A 19197-nucleotide genomic window follows, 5' to 3' on the forward strand; every position below is an offset into this window, starting at 1 on the left:
GTACAATTAACTATTATAATATTATATTGTATTATATTATTCTATTCCATTCTATTTTATTCTAAAATAGCTAGGTATAATTTTGGTTCATTTCCATGCACCAGCTCGTTTATTTCCATGCATCAGCTTGTTTTAGTTCATTGTCGGCTGAGCCGGACCAGGACCTGGATCCGGACCGGACCCAGAACTATCTGGACCGCGGCGCCCGTGAGTAGGTTACGCCCCTCCCGCGCATAGCGCGGGGGGTTCCGACTGGTTCCTCACTGGTCTTCCCCCACATCTCAGATATGCCTGCATCTTTATTTATACCACCATGAATCCCCCTTTCGCCCCCTCCCCAACCCTCCCCCATCTCTCGATTTGGACGGTCCGCGTCCAGTCCCACCCCTCCCCCGCCTCCCTCCTTCTCCGCTTCCCTCCGCCGCCGGCAGCCTCCGGACACCGGCAGCCATCTTTGGTAAGCGCTCTCCCTCGATCTTTTTTTCTTACCCTTTTGAATCGTTTGAACCCTGCAAATCGCCGATGCCCGAGACGGGGAACCTCTAGGTATGGCCCGGTTCTCGTCTCTGATCTCGAAGTTATAGTGCGGAGCATCGGCGATGGGCAAAGATTGCGTTAGGGTTTTGATTTTTTTCGTTTTGGTATGAATAGAAAGACCTTGGCTGAAGCGGTTCTTGCACGGGCGTTGGGATTTAGGGTTCCATCTTTGCTTCTAGGGTTTAGTGTTTACGGTCGGTGGACAAAAGGATTGTATGCGTGAAAAATGGTTATGTAGTCAGCAGTTATGTTTTATGTCAATATTCTTGACGGTGAATTATGTAATTTTCATTGGTTTACTGGTTTATGTCGATTCTTTGCAGATCATTGATGAGTTTGAGTTAGTTATCAGATGATCCAGGCCCCCCACCCCTTTTTTTTTGATGATAGAGAACCGTAGGCTCTAGAAGATTGAAGAGCATTTTGTAAATCTTGATGACTTATCAAGAAAATGTTAAACGATCAGATATTTTTTTGCATATCGATTCCAAATTGGTTCTGCTCCAGTATCTGATGGAAGCACTAAAGAAAAAGAAAAGGAAAGGAGGAGAAAAAGATTCTTGAAAATTACAATGGACCATTCTCAGAAGAGGTTCTTGATAGAAAGATAGCTTGCTTACTTTGCTTAACCATGGGATACCTGGATGCATGCTAATTTCATTCCTTGTTAGCTTGCCTGGTGGGTGTTTTCTTGTCAAAGCGATGAAAGCATGTGGCTGCCAGTCCATTCGTGGTGCCTTTGATACTATTCGCTCCTTGCAATTGTTTCATGTTGGAGCCAAAATGCTTTACGAGATATTCTCTCTACCAGGCGTCCTTGTATTGTTTGTAGGTAGTTTGTGTGCCCAATATAGAGGCATCCGATACTATGACCTTGCCATTCTTGCTGTCATTGCTTCTGCATTTTGCAATCATCATTCGAAAAATTTTATTGAAATCCTTTGCTGGCTTATTGTATCTGTAAAGCGAAGCTATACCTCTTTTTTGCTAGGTTAGATGATATTGAATCACCCACCTGGAATCATGAAAAACCACAAGGTGTTTCCACATTATATTTTGTGCTCCAATCTGATCCTTAACCAAAGCTTGGGCTCCATTTATGGGTTGAACTCTAGGCTGACCAGGGAAGCATTTCAGTAACACCATTTAGAAAGGGAATTCATTTTTTGCCACGTGTTAGACCTCATGAAACTCATTTCATATATTGACTTGGTGGAACCATGGTTTATTTGAAATCTATCTTAGGGCCCCATGAATGTGGCACTGGAAATGCTATTTTCTCATTAGAAGCTGCGTTTTATGCTTATATATGTGATTGGAGATATGTCAAAATTTACTTTAAAAATAATGTTTCAACAAGGCAAATTAGTTGAATAGCAACTGCCAAATTGGTCTTAGGGATCTGAGGGTAGGAAAGACAACCTTACAGTATCTAAAGCATTGCAATGACATTCTAGAACGTCAAAATGTGTCCGAAAACTTTGCCAAACCTCCTTACACTTGTTTATAGTATAGTTGTTAACTTGTTATAGTATAATTAAGAAGCTTTGTCCATTCTTTTCTAATGAATGTCTTATGTTATAATTATCCTTTCACAAACCCAAGAAGTCATCCTACAATGAATAAGAGAACCATTAATGGTTTCTTCCTCCTAATTTTATACATGGTACCCTTTCACCTGATTTCCAATGTTCTTCTTAAATAATAGTCATGAGTTAGGAAACCCAAAGAGTCATTCTAAAATGAATGAGAATACAACACTGATTTCTTTCTCCTCATTACACATAATGCTCTTTCGTCTGTGTCCTAGTGTTGTTGCTACAACATTGGTGGAGATTTTAATGTCATGTGAAGGGGGGTGGGGGTAGTCTTCTGCTTCTTCATCCATGTCATTGGTCACGACTAGTCAAGAGATGTCCTTAACTAACATGTCTTTAGTCTTTTGTTGGCCAACTCTTTCCTTGAAAAATGTATATCTTTTTTTTCCTATTTATAGAAGCGTAAGCGATCAAGTCACATCACTAGCACTACCAGATTGTAGCCTATATCCCATATCTAACCTTAAATTGGGATTACTTAAAAAAGCTCTTGTCCCAACCTATTCTCCATATTGTAGACAAACTCCAAGAGTCCATACTCTAATTGAGCCTATCTCTACAAGTGCTATTTTAGATCATCACTCTCACTAGGTTACATTTGTTCCTGTTACAAATTGTTAACCTTAATTTTTTAAAAAGTGGTGTATGTGGCCGCATTTGTGGGTGCAGTCCTTGACTTCGTCACATTCCTGATAAGTGGTTATTCAAACTGTATAAGGGTTGAACAGGTGGTTTATTTGGAGTTATGTGGTTGCAAATGTGGCCCCACTTTGCTATTCGATTGTATTTGAGGTTTTCTTAGTATTATGCAGCTGCATATGTGGTCCACTCTTCTGCAAGCTTGTGCAAGCAATGGGTGTTTCGTCTTTTGGTGGTTGGATTCATGTTATGGTCAGGGTGCATGTATTGTCATTCGTCAATGACATTATAATTATTTCTAGCATGTATTAAGTGCTGAGTGTAAGAAGCGATTGTCTGTTGTTATTGTTATTCATGTTGTTGCTGCTGCTGCTGCTACTACTACTACTACTATTATATTTTTTGTATCTGTTTACCTCAAAAATATCCAAATTATGTGCCTCATGTGCCGAAAGTGCGCTGTATATCTCGACTGCCTTCCAAAACATTTCAAGTTCTTTAATTTTTGATTCATACCCCTCAATTTTCCACCCAAGGCCCCTTTCTCAACTATCCACCAAAAATGTCAAAAAGAACATCCTTTAAAATTTTCTGGCCTGATAGTCACTCCTTTGTGATAGTTCAATAGATGTAAACAATTTATTAAAAACTAAAAGCATTTATATATATCAATTGTTTGTTTCTTTTAGCAACAAGAATAACATGTATGATTTTGTTGTTTTCTATCCCTTAATTCTGTATCATGTGCTCTTTTCTCCTGTGTTTTCCCTATTTATTCTGCATTAGCTTATTATTAATACCACAAAAGCCATTCCAATCTTGTAGGAAAAAGCGGCTCTCTCGTTTTCAAAAGTATGTTACCAAGACCACTATGAGATTTGATAACTTGACTTTGTTCTGTGTCCTGTTATTTGCTGCATAGATTTAGAATATCGAATGCAACCTTTTGCATCTATCCACCGTGGAAAAACCTTTGTTTTTGAAATGTTTTTCACCTCATTTCATTTGAGAATTGAATTCACAACTTTCCTCTTTGATGATTGGTTTCATGGATTAAGAGGAGATGTGGGAGTGAGTTTGGATGCTAGAGATCGAGACCATAAAATTTAGGATATGGATGCACCGAGGAAACCATTATATAGAGTATTATTGTGTGCCACGAAAAAAAATAGTCATCTGGCTGTTGCATTGTGAAGAATCGCATCATAAATGGATTGGAGGTTTGATATAAGAATAAAGATATCTAAGGTTTAATTTGATCAATATCTTTTTTTTTTCTCTCGGAATGATGCCTTGACGAAGACATGTTGGTAGTTGGATGCTTAGAAGTTAAGTGTAAGAGCGAGGTCTTGCAGATGCTATTTTCTGGATGCAGGATCCTAGCTTTTAAGCGCTACATTTTCTGCCCTTCCTCTCAAATTGCCCTTGTTGAATTACCTTGCTTACTTTTGTATTTGAAGATACATGGTTCTTGAGGGGTGTTTGAATACCCAAAAATTTTGGACTATTGGGGAAAGAGTATTTTTTATACTTCATGGTACAAGAAAAAGATGTTTGGATATGAATTTTGTAGTCAAGATTTACCAGAGTATATACAGATGTTTGTGCATATAGGTATATGTATTTTATTTTTAATAAATTAGAAGTTTCCATATAAACTAATGTATACGTATTTATGTATGTATACAAAGGTATATAAGAGGCATATTTAAATGCATATTTATATGTATTATATATAATACATTATAAGTTAATGTATATGTATATGTATCTTTGTATGCTTTTAAACCGAACTATGTATATATATATATATATGTTAATGCATATTAAACATGAATTTATACATATTAATGCATATTTATATGTTTTTTATATATAATACATTAGTTAAATATATGAATGCACATACGCACATGTACATCAGTTTGTGTATGCATATTTACATGCATATATATGTATATATGTATGAGTTTATGATATTTGAATGTATGGTATGTACGCATTAATGCTTGCAGAAAGCTTATAATCCAAAGATAGCCTAACTCGACACTGGCATTTTTTTTGTTTATACAATGCAGAAATAGTGTGTATACATGAATGTTTGTAGAAAGCTTATAATCCAAAGAGTGCCTAACTAGACATTGGCGTTTTTTTTGTTTACAATGCAGACTGTAGCATACAGACCTTTTCGGATGAGAGAGCCTCTCTTTTTACAGGCTTTATGGCTCAAAATTCATCTCGTCTTCATCGTTTGCTCACCTTATTGGACAGTATCCTCCTTTGTTATGGAAGCTAGATGTACTTTGTTTTAGACTGAGTTATGCAGTTCTTTTTGTTATGGAATGTGTATATTATGATTGTGTTACTGTCTGCATTGTTTGGTTTTGAAAAGAAGTTTCTTTGACAAAAATTTAGCTGGTTCATCCCAAGCAACTAGGTTTGCTGCTGCACGACAAATTGGGGATATTGCAAAGTCTCATCCTCAAGACCTGAGCTCTCTCTTAAAAAAGGTATCCAGCTGACTTTGCTTAGCCCTGATCCCTGTCTCCGCTTGCTTCATGATTGCTTAATTTTTTTAACCTTAGCTTATTTAAGCTGTTTGCATTTGCAATAAAATCAATTAATCTCTAGCAGTCAGCCATGCAATGTTAAATAACAGATGGCATACGAGGATGTTACCTTTCTGGACCTGAGAAATATAGTGTCAATACTTGCAAAATGCTCATGATGTGTTGGATCATAGCTCTCCTAGTAGCATTGGTTGTACATGCAAGTTTAGTCATTTTTCAGTTTAATTTTGATATTTAGATGAATATGATTGATGGCCAGTGGTAACTTTCTTCCTAGACATCAATTAGGGAAGTTATTAAGATACAAATGTATGTATGATTGGATGGGTATTCATATAGCAACCATTTTGCCTAGATTCTTCTTTATGATATCAAAAACTTATACTTATCTTTTCTTGCTACGGATGGTTAGAACTTAGAACCATGATTGGCGGAACCGTCTCGAATCGGGTTGGTCAGGGCATACCGAGTCATACTGACGGCGAACCAGGATGGTTCCGGCAACCGAAACGAAAAACCGTCGTTGGAGAGAGAGAAGGAGAAGGAAAGAGGGGAAGAGAGAGAGAGAGAGAGAGCGAGCGGGGGTGGGAGGGAGAGGGAGAGGAAGGAAAAGAGAGAGAGGTGGAGGCCGGTTGGCAGTGGGCCGTGGAGGCCGGCGAGCCGCGTGGAGGTGGCGGTTCGAAACATAGGTCTTGGATGCGGAGCCCCTCCTTTGCCTCATCCGTGCAGCCCGCCGGCCCTCCGCCGGTCCTCTCGCCACCCTCCTTTTCTCTCCCTCCTCTCTCCCCCTTATCTTTCCCTTTTCCTCTCCCGTTTTTTCTCTCTCTCGCCTTCTTTATCGTGTGGCCTGACACGGAACGGGTGCGAGGGTGTACCGACCCATGCCGCCGGGCAACTGATCCGGAGCCCGGTTCCGGCACATTAGACCTTGCTTAGAACTATGCTTTTCAAATTTATTCAGCTATCGTGCGCCCCTTATCTTCATTGCAACATCCTCTAGTGCATGTAGCTTCTGCTTCTGATCTTCCTGCTACTGCTTCTTGCAGCATTTTTTTCCAACTTTTTGAATCCAAAACATTTCACATGCTGTTTCCAGTCAATCTCAGTCCAACCACTAGCTTTTAGGAGTCAACTTGTTCCACAATTTATTATGCTTTAGGTGTACCAGCTGCATACTATGGATAATTTTTTGTGGATGACAGAAACAACTTGTGTAGCAAAATAAAAAACAAATAACATAAAAAAAAATGTTGGGGCATTTATGATATAATATTTTGAGTTGCAGTTGGACATGCCTGTCATGTCCATACAGGGAATTTTGTATACTGTTTCGTAAGATGGTTTGCATGGTTCATGGGATTGCAAGATCAATTGCCTACTTGATCCCTCTTCTTGCCTTTAGAATTTGTGGAACCACAGCTGGCTTCATTTGATCACATCTTTTTCTTTTGCAGCCCTTACATTCTTTTTCTGGAGTCCATCCTTTAGGTTTATTGGGGTCGATACTTACATTTTATGTGCATTTATTTTCTTGCTGTTGCACATTGTGATCACATACTCCACTTGCACCAGTCGCTTCCAATTCCTATTCCACAACTTGAACAACTTGTCCTCCTGCTGCCTCTTGAACCTATGGTAGTCCATCAGTTAAACCAGTATGAGTTTCAACCTTCATACTTCCTCTTGATGGATCTAATTATCAGCATTAATTGGACTTAGCTATCTGTACACTTATTTGATCCTTTCTGCACCCTTTACTTCTTATTTGTCTTTGCTGTATCATTGGAATTTGTTGTTATCTCACCTTATTTTGCTTCATTGTTGGGCATGTGGGTTTTATTTGCATAATACCAGTCCTTTATGAAGTTACCGGTCACTTCTCTTATCCAATGTATATGGTGTTTTTTGGTCATCTTTACCTTATATACCAACATATTTGTTGGGACTCTATCTTCATATTTTTGCTATTGTAGTTGCACATTTTATATAAAGGCAATCTTTTTGACCGCACTAAGTTCTATCTGGTTATGATTCCTTTGCTTTATTAGCATCAGTTTCTTGTATTTACTGAACTGTAGATTTGCATCATATCTCCAGATCCATCCCATGATAGTTATCTAATTATTTTTGTCATGTCTGCTGACATTGACTTCTGTTTATGGTTTGCCTTCTACTAGCATTATCTGCCATTACCTATCTTTGAGCCCTGTTCCGCATCTTTGGTAGTCTGCTTGGTCATTTGTGCTATGTCGCTTTAAGTTGATTTGGTTACTGGATTACATGTTGCTGTATAGCATCATTGCCCACACATACATCATCATTGTGTTTAACTCATATATTTACTTGGATGTTTCACACCACTGAAATTTCAGTGGTTAGGTTGCCATTTGCTGCATTCTGCTTTTGTGGTTAGTTATGTTTCTTCTAGCTTCTTCTGGTACCATTTCACCTCCCATATATTTGCTTTATCACCACCTTTGCACCTTGATGCATCTTTTCTTTAGTGGTTCAGAGTTACTTGGAAGCGCAGTCATGATTTTTCTGATGTGTGTGTGCAGTCTTCTTATGATTTGGGTTTGGAATTTTGTGAATGACTGAAGCTGCGCTATGTCTTGACACTTTATTTTCCTTGAGAGCTACTTTATACCTTGTCATATTTTGCCATTGATATGGAAAGCTCTTGGCATGACGCACCATATTCTTGAAGCAGAAAGGTATCTGAGACAATGCAGGGTCTCTGGTTTTGCATGTGCATTATGGCATGTATTGTTTCATTGTCGTCTTCGTTAGGCCATGTATTATTTCATTGTGCTGTTCATATATATTCTTACTCTTTCTGGGGAATGTACTCATAGTGCTGTATCCACCTGTATATGCTATCACATGTTTGCTTTGGTGCTTTCCTACTCATAGAATGCAACTTCTTTTTCATTCTACACATATCTCTACAATAGGTAGACAATTAAGTTATACTTTGTTTTGTTATAGATGTTAATATCACAAAGTTTAGTCACATTGAAAAACTTCTCTAAGCCAGAATATATTATTATCGTAGTACTAATCCTCTAATTGACTTCCTAGGTATAAAATTTGTTGCTGCCTGTTGTGTTTGTCACTATAGGTTTGTCTATACTCTTTTAAGTTTTAACCAAGGATTTATGTCTTGTCAGAACTGGACAATACTGCTGGTACCATACTGTTCCAACGGGAAATTGGGACCCAAGACACTTGCATGACATCGATTCTTTTCATCTGGGATGTCCCAAGCGTCCTAATTGTGTCTTGACACTTTTAATACACCAAGATGGTCGGGATGGACTGGGACATAATTTTTTTTATCTTCCTCTTATTGTTGCTGGCTATTTTGGTTCCTCCCAATTGTACTGTCCTGTCCTGGTATAATATCATATCAGGAACAAACTGAGATGGGGCTGGCTATCAAGATTTTAACCGTTGATTTTAATTTACCCATTTTATAGCAAGTATATTTGGCAGCATCATTGCAAAAACCTTGATTTTTAACAATAATCACAAAAAAATGTTGGTATTCTTATATGATCTTTGGTGTTGATATTTTGCTTTGTAATTGTAGGTTTCTCAATTCCTTCGCAGTAGAAACTGGGATACAAGGGTTGCTGCTGCTCATGCTGTGGGTGCAATAGCTGAAAATGTCAAACACACATCTCTAGATGAGCTTTTTGCATCTGTTGAAGCAGAGATGCAGGAGGCTGGATTTTCTGATGTTTCTAATGGTGTAGGAATGTCTTGGTCAAATTTTCAACCTAATGATGTTGCAGGCCTCTCTTTTAGAAGGTTCTATATGAAAATCAAATTTGATCAGAAAACAGATCATTTTAAGTTTTTAACCATCTATGTTGTTTTGGATTTTGATGCATCTCTCATGAATTTCTGTTCTTGTTGTGGATTTACAAACCTGTGGAAATTGATGGCAGTATAAATATAACTGTTGGAGGTTAATTTCTGTTCTTTTTTTTTATTTGCAGTTTTGACATTAATAAGGTATTGGAATTTGGTTCTCCATTGTTAGCATCAGGGGGACAGGTAATGGCTTTTCTATCTTCTGGCTCAGTTAGCTTTTTTGGATGTACTCAAACCATTCTTTCAGCTGATTTATTTGGTTGATATTGATGTGTAAATTGAGCATCTTATAGTACTAAATATGATGAACATAGACGAACTCTATGGAGTCTTGAGCTTGACATGAAAATCATCCCAATATCCACTTTTTTTGTATGTATACTGCATTCAAGAGCTGATGTTCTTTCCATGAGTTGATAGTTTACAGCACTTCTTTAAATATAATCTGATAATTGTTCGCTTATATTGCATAATAAAGTATGAACCATGAAAATATGTCTTAGGAAATTGTTTAGTTTTTCCTAAATAGGTTATAATGTCTTTTGCATGTTGGATGTGTAGTATTTGTTTGTCGAAACTCGAAAATGAGTGTTATTGTCATATATTTTACTAGTGCCAAACATGTTCCATGCACATGGTTAATTTCGAGGAGGGAGTATATGATGGATGATTGTGATTCCATTAATTATGTCTGTGTGGAGCAAGGATTTAGGTCTCGCCAAAATGGGGTGGTATTATAGAGATACCTTATAATTCTGGTAAGTGTTGGAGAGAGGAGAAGGGCCGGCCCTTGGGCATTACTAAGAGGAAAATTCATCATTATTGGGTAGAATTGGTTATATCTAGGTGCGATCTAATCCAAGGGTTTAAATGCTAGTGGGGGCCGTCTTAGTCTAGGGCCAGGTTCGTATGATACTATGATGGTCCGTGGTTTGCCCTAAGTAACCGTTAAAGACAAATAAAAAGAGAAAAAAAGTAAAATATATTAAAAATTGCTGTTCTCAGATACCAAGCCATTCCAAGTGTTGGGATGCCACAACCTGATATGGAGAGATCGGGGGTCCTGGATGCACACCAAGGTCCGGTCCCCTCCGGTCCAAGTGTGAGAATTAAGCATTAAATTGCATGTTTCTTGAATCTTTTTTGTTTTTTTATTTTAGTCCTTAAAGTATCTATATTTCATTCCTTGCAAATGGACCTTAGCTCTTTGCCTCACTTTCTACATCCCTCCTCACTTCTTTAGTTCAAAGTGAATCTAAAACAACAGATTTTTCATCCAAGTTCTACTCTGATTCCTATATGATGAAATACAAATATCTTATATTGCAAGCAAATTCAACTATTTTTTCATTTATATGGTGTTGACCAAGAATCGCCGAACCGGTCCCAGTACTGGTTCGATACCGGTCCCGTCCGGTACGCAGTCGGTACGGGCCGGTTCTGGCAGGTACTGCCCGGTTCCGGCCCAGTAATACTGTAGTTCCGGTCCTATTGGGCCGGAACCGTTTCGTATAGCCGAACGGTACCGGTAGGAGCCAGTACCGGTACGGTTCGGGCTGAACCGGCCGGTATGGGCTTGTTCAGCAGACTCTGGTGTTGACTTTGTGGGCTTGCCGAACCATATGCGTTTTCAATCAAGGGTCACATGTCAAACTATAATGTTTTTGTCACACAAATTTTAAATCAGACTGTGGGCTTATGGCACTTTACTGAACTTGTTGTAGGTCTGTTAGTTCTGTAATTTTATTTGACATGTGCTTGATATTGCATTACTACAGTTTGCTAGTATTTTTAATTTGCTCTATGGTATTCTGTTTCCTTTCTTTTTATTAGAGATTGCCATTTTTGATATCGTTAATCTAGTAACGTACAACTTTTAGTCTAATATTTTGACATTTATATACTGATGATATCAAGAAAAATTAACCTCTTATTATTATTAGGAGTATGATGTTGCAAGTGACAGTAGCAAGAATCCAGCAGAGCGGTTAGCTCGTCAGAAGCAAAACCTTCGTCGTCGTTTGGGTTAGCTCAAATACTTTGTTGTTTCCTCCATGTTTTTGTTCTGTACCAGTACAGTATGGGTTTATTGTGCTATGGGTTATAGTTATTTCTTTTTAAATGGCCTTGTGACCAGTTTTTTGCCATCCAATTTTTTCTGCAGTTTAATTTTTTATCACCATAATTAATAACCTAAGCTGCAAGTAATATATATGGGTTCGCATCCTTTTAAATATTTACTTGAGGGTTACAGGCTTATGTTATAACTTGTAAATTACTTCTTTTGAAGTGCACCATATCTTATTCATTAACATGGGAAAATGAGGAAGCTAGTTGAAGGCTATATTTGGAAAGAACCTTTACTTCCGCTTCTTGATCTCCTATATAAAATTGATAAGATTCTTGTTTGTTGTTATTAGTGGTTAATTATGATTTTGTCACTTTTGATTTCAGACCTTTAATGATTGGAAGGGGTTTGTTGTTTAAGTTAGTAAATGGGTTATACTTCAAGTTATAAGATATGATTCTAGTAAATAGTTGGTTCTTCAATAAATTTTAAACGATTCTATAAATATGAATTGTAAGTCATAAGATTGTTTCAATATCTAAATGCATACCCAGGCTTGAAAAATGACTACTTCGAGTGTCATTATGGTGCATCCGACTCGTTGGAAGAATCCAACTCTCCACTAGTCTTTGAAATCTAGAACACGAGAATGGATGAGTATCAAAGTGTTTGACATGTGCCTGACTCATTGATACATGCTTGACACAGAAACTTCTCGCTGGATGCAGGAGTTGAGATTTCATGTATACTTGATATACAAAATAGGGGAAAGGATGATTGAAATTTCCTTTAACTGATGAAGTGGATATTATGTCTGAAAAACATGAAAAACATACTGGGAAAGCAAGGGAATCAGCCAAATAGCAAATTCCTAGTTCCTCTTCTTGTCCTTGTTTCATAACTTAGTAGTGTTTCTTGAATCTTTTGACACAGTTTTCAGGCTATTCTTAGGCATTTCCTAGGTTTGAGAGAGTCACGTCATTTATTTTTCTAGGTAACATGTGGGAATCTGTAAATACAAGTTGTATTAAATTATTGTTCTGTACTTAGCCTGATGCTTAGTTGCCAAAATTGGGAGCTGGTGCGGGTACAGAGAAGAGGATATTTTTGAGACACTTTTAATTCTGAAGTGTTCAGGAAGTCGCTGCGGGTTTGACTGTGAAGATTCTGAAGCGAGTGCATTACCCTAGGTAGAAGATTCTGGGTACTAAGGTCTGATATAAGTCAATTCTAGGGGAAGTGGCATTTTTCTTGTGTTCCTGGGTTGCCAGTTAATTCACAGTTCTACATGCTGAAGAGGTTACGAATAGGTAAGTTAGATGGGCAAAATTTAATTATTTTTAGTCCCCCCTGTTGATGGTTTCTTCTCTTTGCACTATGCACTTATTTCTTCAATTTCTATGCATTCTCAGTTTCTCACCATTGTGAAAAATCCTCAAGTGGCTGGATGACTCATTTATCCATTGGCAATCGTAGATGTAGTTTGAGGAGGTGTTAATTATGAACTGAATCCAAATGGTGTTGTTATTGTGCTCTCCATCGTAGTGTTTATTATTTTTATGGTATCCTTTGGGTCTTCCATATCTCTATCAGTCTAGTGTAGTTTAGTTATGCTTTATGTTTATGCATATGTTTTATATGCTCTGTTAACATTTGAGTATATATTCAACTGCAGGATTAGATGTTTGTGAGCAGTTTATGGATGTAAGTGATGTGATTAAAGATGAGGATCTTCTGGCACAAAAAGGTTATCTGAGTGGAATTGGATCCTATAGTGGATGTCATGCATCCCGATCTGGACAAAATATCGAACAGCTAGTTGCTACAATGGTTCCTAGCTTTCGGCCTAAAAGGTTAAGTGCTAGGGAACTGAATCTACTAAAAAGAAAAGCCAAAATAAATGCAAAAGATCATACAAAATGCTTGTCTGAGGATGATGAGCTTGAGGTACCATATTCTCAAAACACAGTGATGCCTACAGGAACATGTTCGGATCCACTAGGTGCCAGTAAGGTATGACTAAAAATTACTTTCTGGCTGTTGACCCTATTTACCTATGGATATCCTATGTGGAATTTTATTGGTTTCTGATTCTGAAATGTTGTATATGTCATTCTATCTTTGTTTGTTATTCTGTTGTGAGAGCTAAACGATGTGGAGAATTGCAAACCTCTGTAGACAATTTGGAAAGAATTTCTTGCTTGATGTGTTTCAGGACATGTCCGTTATGCTTCCTTTTTTTTGGTGATACAATTATGCTTCCTTTTATTTGGAAGCATGTAGAACAGCATTTTATTCTTCCACTTGCTCAGAGAAAAGTCACAGATCAGTAAATGTTTTATTTCAATTTCCACTGTACTGGAAAAATATTTAATCAATCACTACTTTTCTTATGAAAACATTCCCAGCAAATAAAGCACCATAGGCTTTTTGAGGTTTTTGGACTCGTGTCCCATTTTTCTTTGCACTTTTTGTATAGTATCCTAGCCATGTATCTATGGGTAATGCTTGTCACCCTAGTTTTTTGATGGTATGAAATTTTGGAGTTAGTGACACTTTCTGGCAGTTATTGTCATATTATGCTCGTACATTTATGCATATATTTGTTTTCTTATTTACTGACATGCATATACCATCTTATTTGTAACACGCATACATATGTACGCACGCACATACATACGTACGTACATTATATATGTGCGCGCGCGCACACACTAATAGGTTTGATTTTCATCTTCAGTCAAGATTACTGTTTTATAAATTTATCTAATTATAAATTAACTGATATTTTAGGCAGATTGTGAGCAGTGCAGCAGAACTTTAATCAAGCTTGGAATTAAATAAATGGATTTAATCTGAACTGTGACTTGCATGAAGTTGTTAGAAAGATAGCTGCTCTTTTACAGTGGAACCTTAAAAAACGCCACTTGCAATTACACTCGTGCGCTTTTTATGATGGGTTTTGCTATGGTAATTTGCTGAAAAGAGGGAATAATCTGGATAATTTGAGAGGGTGTCACTAGAATTTAACAAAATGGCAGGCAACCTATTACTTCTATCTTCTTATTTTAGTAAAACTGACGTGTCAACAAAAGTCTACTGTCTGTACGTGTTAAAAGATTTTTTTGAAATTTTTCTATGGTTCTTCACCATCCTTCTCCTTGAGATAGCTGCTTAGTCCACCCACTGTCATGTTTGCTTATCAGGAATTGAAATTATGAAAGGCTTTCCCATTCATGGGAAATCCATTACAGTGAATTTTGTTGAGAATGATTGTTTCTTATTCCTGTTTTAGACTAATCCAGGTAAGCTCTAGGAAATGAAGCAACATGATAGCATAAAATTATAAAAATATAATTCAGTATCAATATAATAATTATTAAATAATATTTAAAGAATATTTTAATATTGAATTTACTAATATTATTGGAATATATTATTATGTTCATATGGTATAATATTTTGGCAATAATTATCTAAATCAAGAATTGCTGTGTCGGAACTGGGCCCTGGTTGCTTGACGACACGGGTCGATATGCCTTTGTGCCAATTCGTGCCAGTCTTGTACCAACATGGTAGAGGAGGCGAGAGAGAGGGAGAGGGAGAATTGGAGAGAAGAAAAGAGAGAGAGAGAGAGAGAGAGAGAGAGAGAGAGAGAGAGAGAAGGGAGAGAGAGGAGGGTGGTGGACATTCGGTGGAGGCCGCTGGAGGGTCGGGAAGCCGCATGGAGGGGCGGAGGAGGGGTTCCGTCTCTGATTCTCCTATTTCATTTGAAATAGGGGTCTTGCATGGGGCTTCTTTTTATTTTTGAAAATTTTAGGTGAAGTCCGCAAACTCCTTGACGATTTTACTTAATTTTTGTAAAAAGGGCCCTCCTTCGTCTACCCTATTTCTAACAAAATAGGGGAACCGGAGGCGGAACCCATCCTCCGTCCCTCCACGTGGCTCCCCGGTCCTCCCTCGGAAGGCCGCCACCCTCCCTCTCTTTTCCTTCCTCTCCCTCTCCCTCTCCCTCCCTTCCCTGCTCTCTCTTTTCCTCTCTCTCCTTCTCCTTCTCCCCCTTCGTCCTGGTTTCTCATTTTGTATATATGTGTGTATATATATATATATGTATATATATATATATATATATATGTATATATATATATGTGTATATATATATATATATATATATATATATATATATGTTGGTATATGTATATATGTGTGTGTGTATATATATGTATGTATGTATCTATGCATGTATATATATATGAAGCTGCACAAATCATCAAATGCTCCACTGTTTAGACATTTTTCTCTGCAGGATTCAACAGATTCTCCAGTAGATGAAGACAATAGCGAGCATGATGAAAATGGGAAATGGCCTTTTCAACAATTTGTGGATCAACTTGTTCATGATATGTTTGACCCTGGTAAGTTTTCTTTTCTTTTCTCTTTTTTTTAAAAATTTGCTTTTTAAGTTTTATGTATTATTGCTTCTGGTTTATGTGACGACATGCCATCTGTGTTTTATGCATTGACAGTTTGGGAAGTGCGCCATGGTACTATCATGGTTTTGAGAGAAATTGCAACATATCAAGGGGCCTGTGCTGGAGTATACTTCCCTGATCTTAGCTTGATGAAGTCCTGTTTAGTCGACTCTGATGATAAAAGCTTTTTAAATTCAATAAAAAGGGATAGAGAAATTGATCTAAATATACAGTTCGCTGTTGATGAGTATGAACCTGATTTGAAGAGGCATAAGTCTAATTTTGAAGTATCAATTCCATCCAACAGTAGAACTGGGTACTTAAGTAAGGAGATGAATAATGGGGCTTATGGGAACATGGAAGGTGGTCTGGTGGATGCAACTTCTGTGTGTGTTAATGGTAACCTTGACATTGCTCCTGTTAAGGTGGAACCGGACTTATGTACAGGTGGATTGAATTCTCAGGTCAAAGAAGAGGATATGTCATCACTACAATCTTTCTTGGAAGATAATAGCTCCATTTGGAATGTGAATGTTATTGGGAATCATCCTGAAAGTTCCAAACTTGTGAAATTGATAAAATTAGCCAGGTACTCATGGGTGAAGAACTGGGAGTTTTTGCAAGATTGTGCCATTCGATTTCTGTGTGTTCTTTCCTTGGATCGGTATGTATTTAGCAAGAACTGGGATTCATTTACACCAGAAATTAACCATCACACTGTAATCATTAATAAAGTTGGCACTTATTTCTCCGATGTTTTCATATACGTGACTATTTTCATTTTGACTGGTCCTGCAAGGCTAGAACTTCTTGGCTATATCTTTTCCTTATCTCCTTTCCCTTAATCTTGTAGCTTTGGAGACTATGTTTCCGACCAGGTTGTTGCCCCTGTTCGTGAAACTTGTGCTCAAGCGCTTGGTGCTGTTCTCAAGTACATGCATCCGTCATTAGTTCATGAAACATTGAAAGTCTTACTGCAAATGCAGGTATATATTATTTAATGACAGGTCTTTTCGCTGATACCAAGCTTCTCTTCTTATCATTTCTCTTATTGCTTTTCAGCACAGGCAAGAATGGGAAATTCGTCATGGAAGCCTTCTTGGGATAAAATATTTAGTTGCAGTTCGACGGGTATGAATTTGAACAACATGTCAACTATTAATTATTTAGTAGCATTTTTTTTAGCAATTTTTGTTCTAATGTTTTATCCCTCATGCCCTTTTCCAATTTTTAACTTAATGAATAGATTGATTTTATTGTTATGGTACTGTATTAATTATGTATACTATTTTGCGGCCAAAAAGAATATGAATGATCTAAAGGATCACTGTGTTGGTGCCGGAGCCCGCATCGGTTGCCGATGGCACGGTTCGGTATGCCCCCTTGCCATTCCATGTCGGATCCATACCGACATAGCAGAGAGGGCGGGGGAGAGGGAGAAAAAGAGAGAGGGAGAGGGGGTGGAGAGGGAGGAAGGGAGGGAGAAGGCCTGCAGAGGTCGGCGAAGTGTGGCCAACAGAGAGGGCGGGGGAGAGGGAGAATGGGAGAGGAAAAAAGAGGGAGGGGGAGGGAGGGAGAGGGAGAGGAAGGGATGGAGAGAGACGAAGGGTGGTGGAGGACCGGGGAGGGGTGTGGAGGGGAGGAGGAGGGGCTTCGCCCTCCGGTTCTCCTATTTTGAACTGGCCGTGGAAGATCGGGGAGGGATGTGGAGGGGCTTCGCCTTCCAGTTCCATGTTTTCTTTGAAACAAGAGTCTCAAAGAGGATCCCTTTTTATTTCGACGAATTTAAGTGAAGTCGGCAACCTCCTTACCGGTCTCAGTTATTTTTTTCAAAATAAAATTGCTGTTTTCACTTAAATTTGTCAAAATAAAAAAGGCCCTCCTCTGAAATCCCTATTTGGAATGAAATAGGGGAACTGAAGGGCGAAGCCCCTCCTCCGCCCCTCCGCACCCCTCCTCGACCCTTTGCAGCCTTCCGCCACCCTCTGCTGGCCTTCGCTAGCCATCTACCACCCTTCCTCTCTCTTCCTCGCTCTCCCTCTCTCTCCCTTCTCCCCTCACTATCTCTTTTCCTCTCTTTCCTTCTCCCTCTCCCCCTTCTTCGATGGTTTCACAATTTGTAGGCTGGAACAGTCCCAGTCCGCTGCTGGTTTGGCTCGGTATGCCCCGAACCAGACGGTTCGGGACGGTTCCACCGACGCTGGATCAAACATTGTTATAAATGCTTCAGCAGCTTGCAAATGATTGACAAAATTTGCAGTCAGCATATATTAATTTAATAATTTTTAATATCATGATGTTTATGTGTGTGGTATAGTGGTGCACTCATTTAATTTTTTGTCAACAACTTTGCTATTTTATATGGCTTTCTGGTTTCCCTTTTCTTTTCACTTTCTGCTAGATTCTATCGTTTCAAATTCAACATTTTTTCATATGTCATGTGATGGGAAAAAAAAGACTGGGAATATGAACATACAATTTTTGCAACACTAAAATTTGTGGATGACTATTTCTTGTGGTTTGTCTCTATTATTTTCTACTCATTTTGTTTTCCTAGGTTAAGATAGGTAGGGTCACAATGTCAGAATGAGTACGAAAAGCAGATACCAAGCTGTGCAATAGTCCAGCTGTTGCATCCCTCCTTTAAGATGACGAGGTTCCATGTTTGAACCTTGGAGCTGTTTTCTACTGTTTAATTTTGGTACTTTTCCCATAATTTCTTAGAAGTCATTGGTTGTGTCTCCACCCTTTACTTTCGAAAAAAAATGAGGCAGATGAAACATGGATTTAAAGAATATCCTGCAGTTGACTATTTACATGCTTAAGTTGTATGAGATCATAATAACATGTGGACCACATTTAGAGAGCAAATACGCCTTTTGTCTGCTGACCCGTGAATTTGTTAAAGATAATTCCTGAGTGCATAACCTTAGGCTCTATGGCATTAATAATTTCCAGTATTGTTTTTGATTATCTAGTGTTATCATTTATGGTGACATCAGGATTCATCTAATGCTTGGTGGTGTATAGGTGGTGGTAACATAACTAAACTTTGTAAGATGAACTATTCTTCCTGAACTAACCAAAAACTTTTTCATGGTTGTATTGGTGGATCCTAAGATTCATCCTAATGCCAACCCCTTCCATCCCCAATACCCAACTCCGGGTAGAAAAAACTGGGCTATGGTTGGTTGCTGTCGGATAACAGCAGGTGATAATGTTTAACTATCTTTCTCAAACTAGGCTGGATTCAGATTTTAGGCAACTCTAAATTTCTGGAATTGACCTACTTAATCATAGTTTTCCCTACTTTTAGGCAAGAAAAAACTTCAGCTTTATAGATAAAACACTTTTTCAGATAAATTAATAAGTAGCAACTAAAAAAATGACCCTTGTTATAATAAAACTACAAAAGTAATACAGAAACACTAAAT

At 38.1% G+C, this 19197-nt stretch overlaps 1 protein-coding gene across 4 annotated transcripts in view; it reads left to right on the top strand.

The window, feature by feature from the left end:
• Positions 1 to 218: 218 nt before the first annotated feature.
• The window catches only part of RGD3 (ROOT GROWTH DEFECTIVE 3), a 64321-nt gene continuing 45342 nt past the window's right edge, over positions 219 to 19197 (top strand). The window contains exons 1-12 of one of the 4 annotated variants that reach the window (XM_088706338.1): positions 294 to 457; positions 4943 to 5044; positions 5190 to 5284; positions 7903 to 8058; positions 8937 to 9157; positions 9349 to 9406; positions 11167 to 11248; positions 12967 to 13304; positions 15598 to 15706; positions 15818 to 16427; positions 16617 to 16749; positions 16826 to 16894. In XM_088706338.1, coding sequence (XP_088562464.1) covers positions 9063 to 9157; positions 9349 to 9406; positions 11167 to 11248; positions 12967 to 13304; positions 15598 to 15706; positions 15818 to 16427; positions 16617 to 16749; positions 16826 to 16894 — 1494 coding nt within the window. In that variant the 5' untranslated portion in view covers positions 294 to 457; positions 4943 to 5044; positions 5190 to 5284; positions 7903 to 8058; positions 8937 to 9062. Of the gene's footprint in view, positions 458 to 4942; positions 5045 to 5189; positions 5285 to 7902; positions 8059 to 8514; positions 9158 to 9348; positions 9407 to 11166; positions 11249 to 12966; positions 13305 to 15597; positions 15707 to 15817; positions 16428 to 16616; positions 16750 to 16825; positions 16895 to 19197 lie in introns of those variants that run through there. The other 3 variants (XM_008798074.5, XM_088706339.1, XM_088706341.1) reach the window with 3 other exon arrangements.

The sequence above is a fragment of the Phoenix dactylifera genome, chromosome 11, assembly GCF_051530095.1.
Source record: "Phoenix dactylifera cultivar Ajwa chromosome 11, Ajwa_hap1_PhDact_Kaust_v1.1, whole genome shotgun sequence".
In the NCBI taxonomy this organism is placed as follows: domain Eukaryota; kingdom Viridiplantae; phylum Streptophyta; class Magnoliopsida; order Arecales; family Arecaceae; genus Phoenix; species Phoenix dactylifera.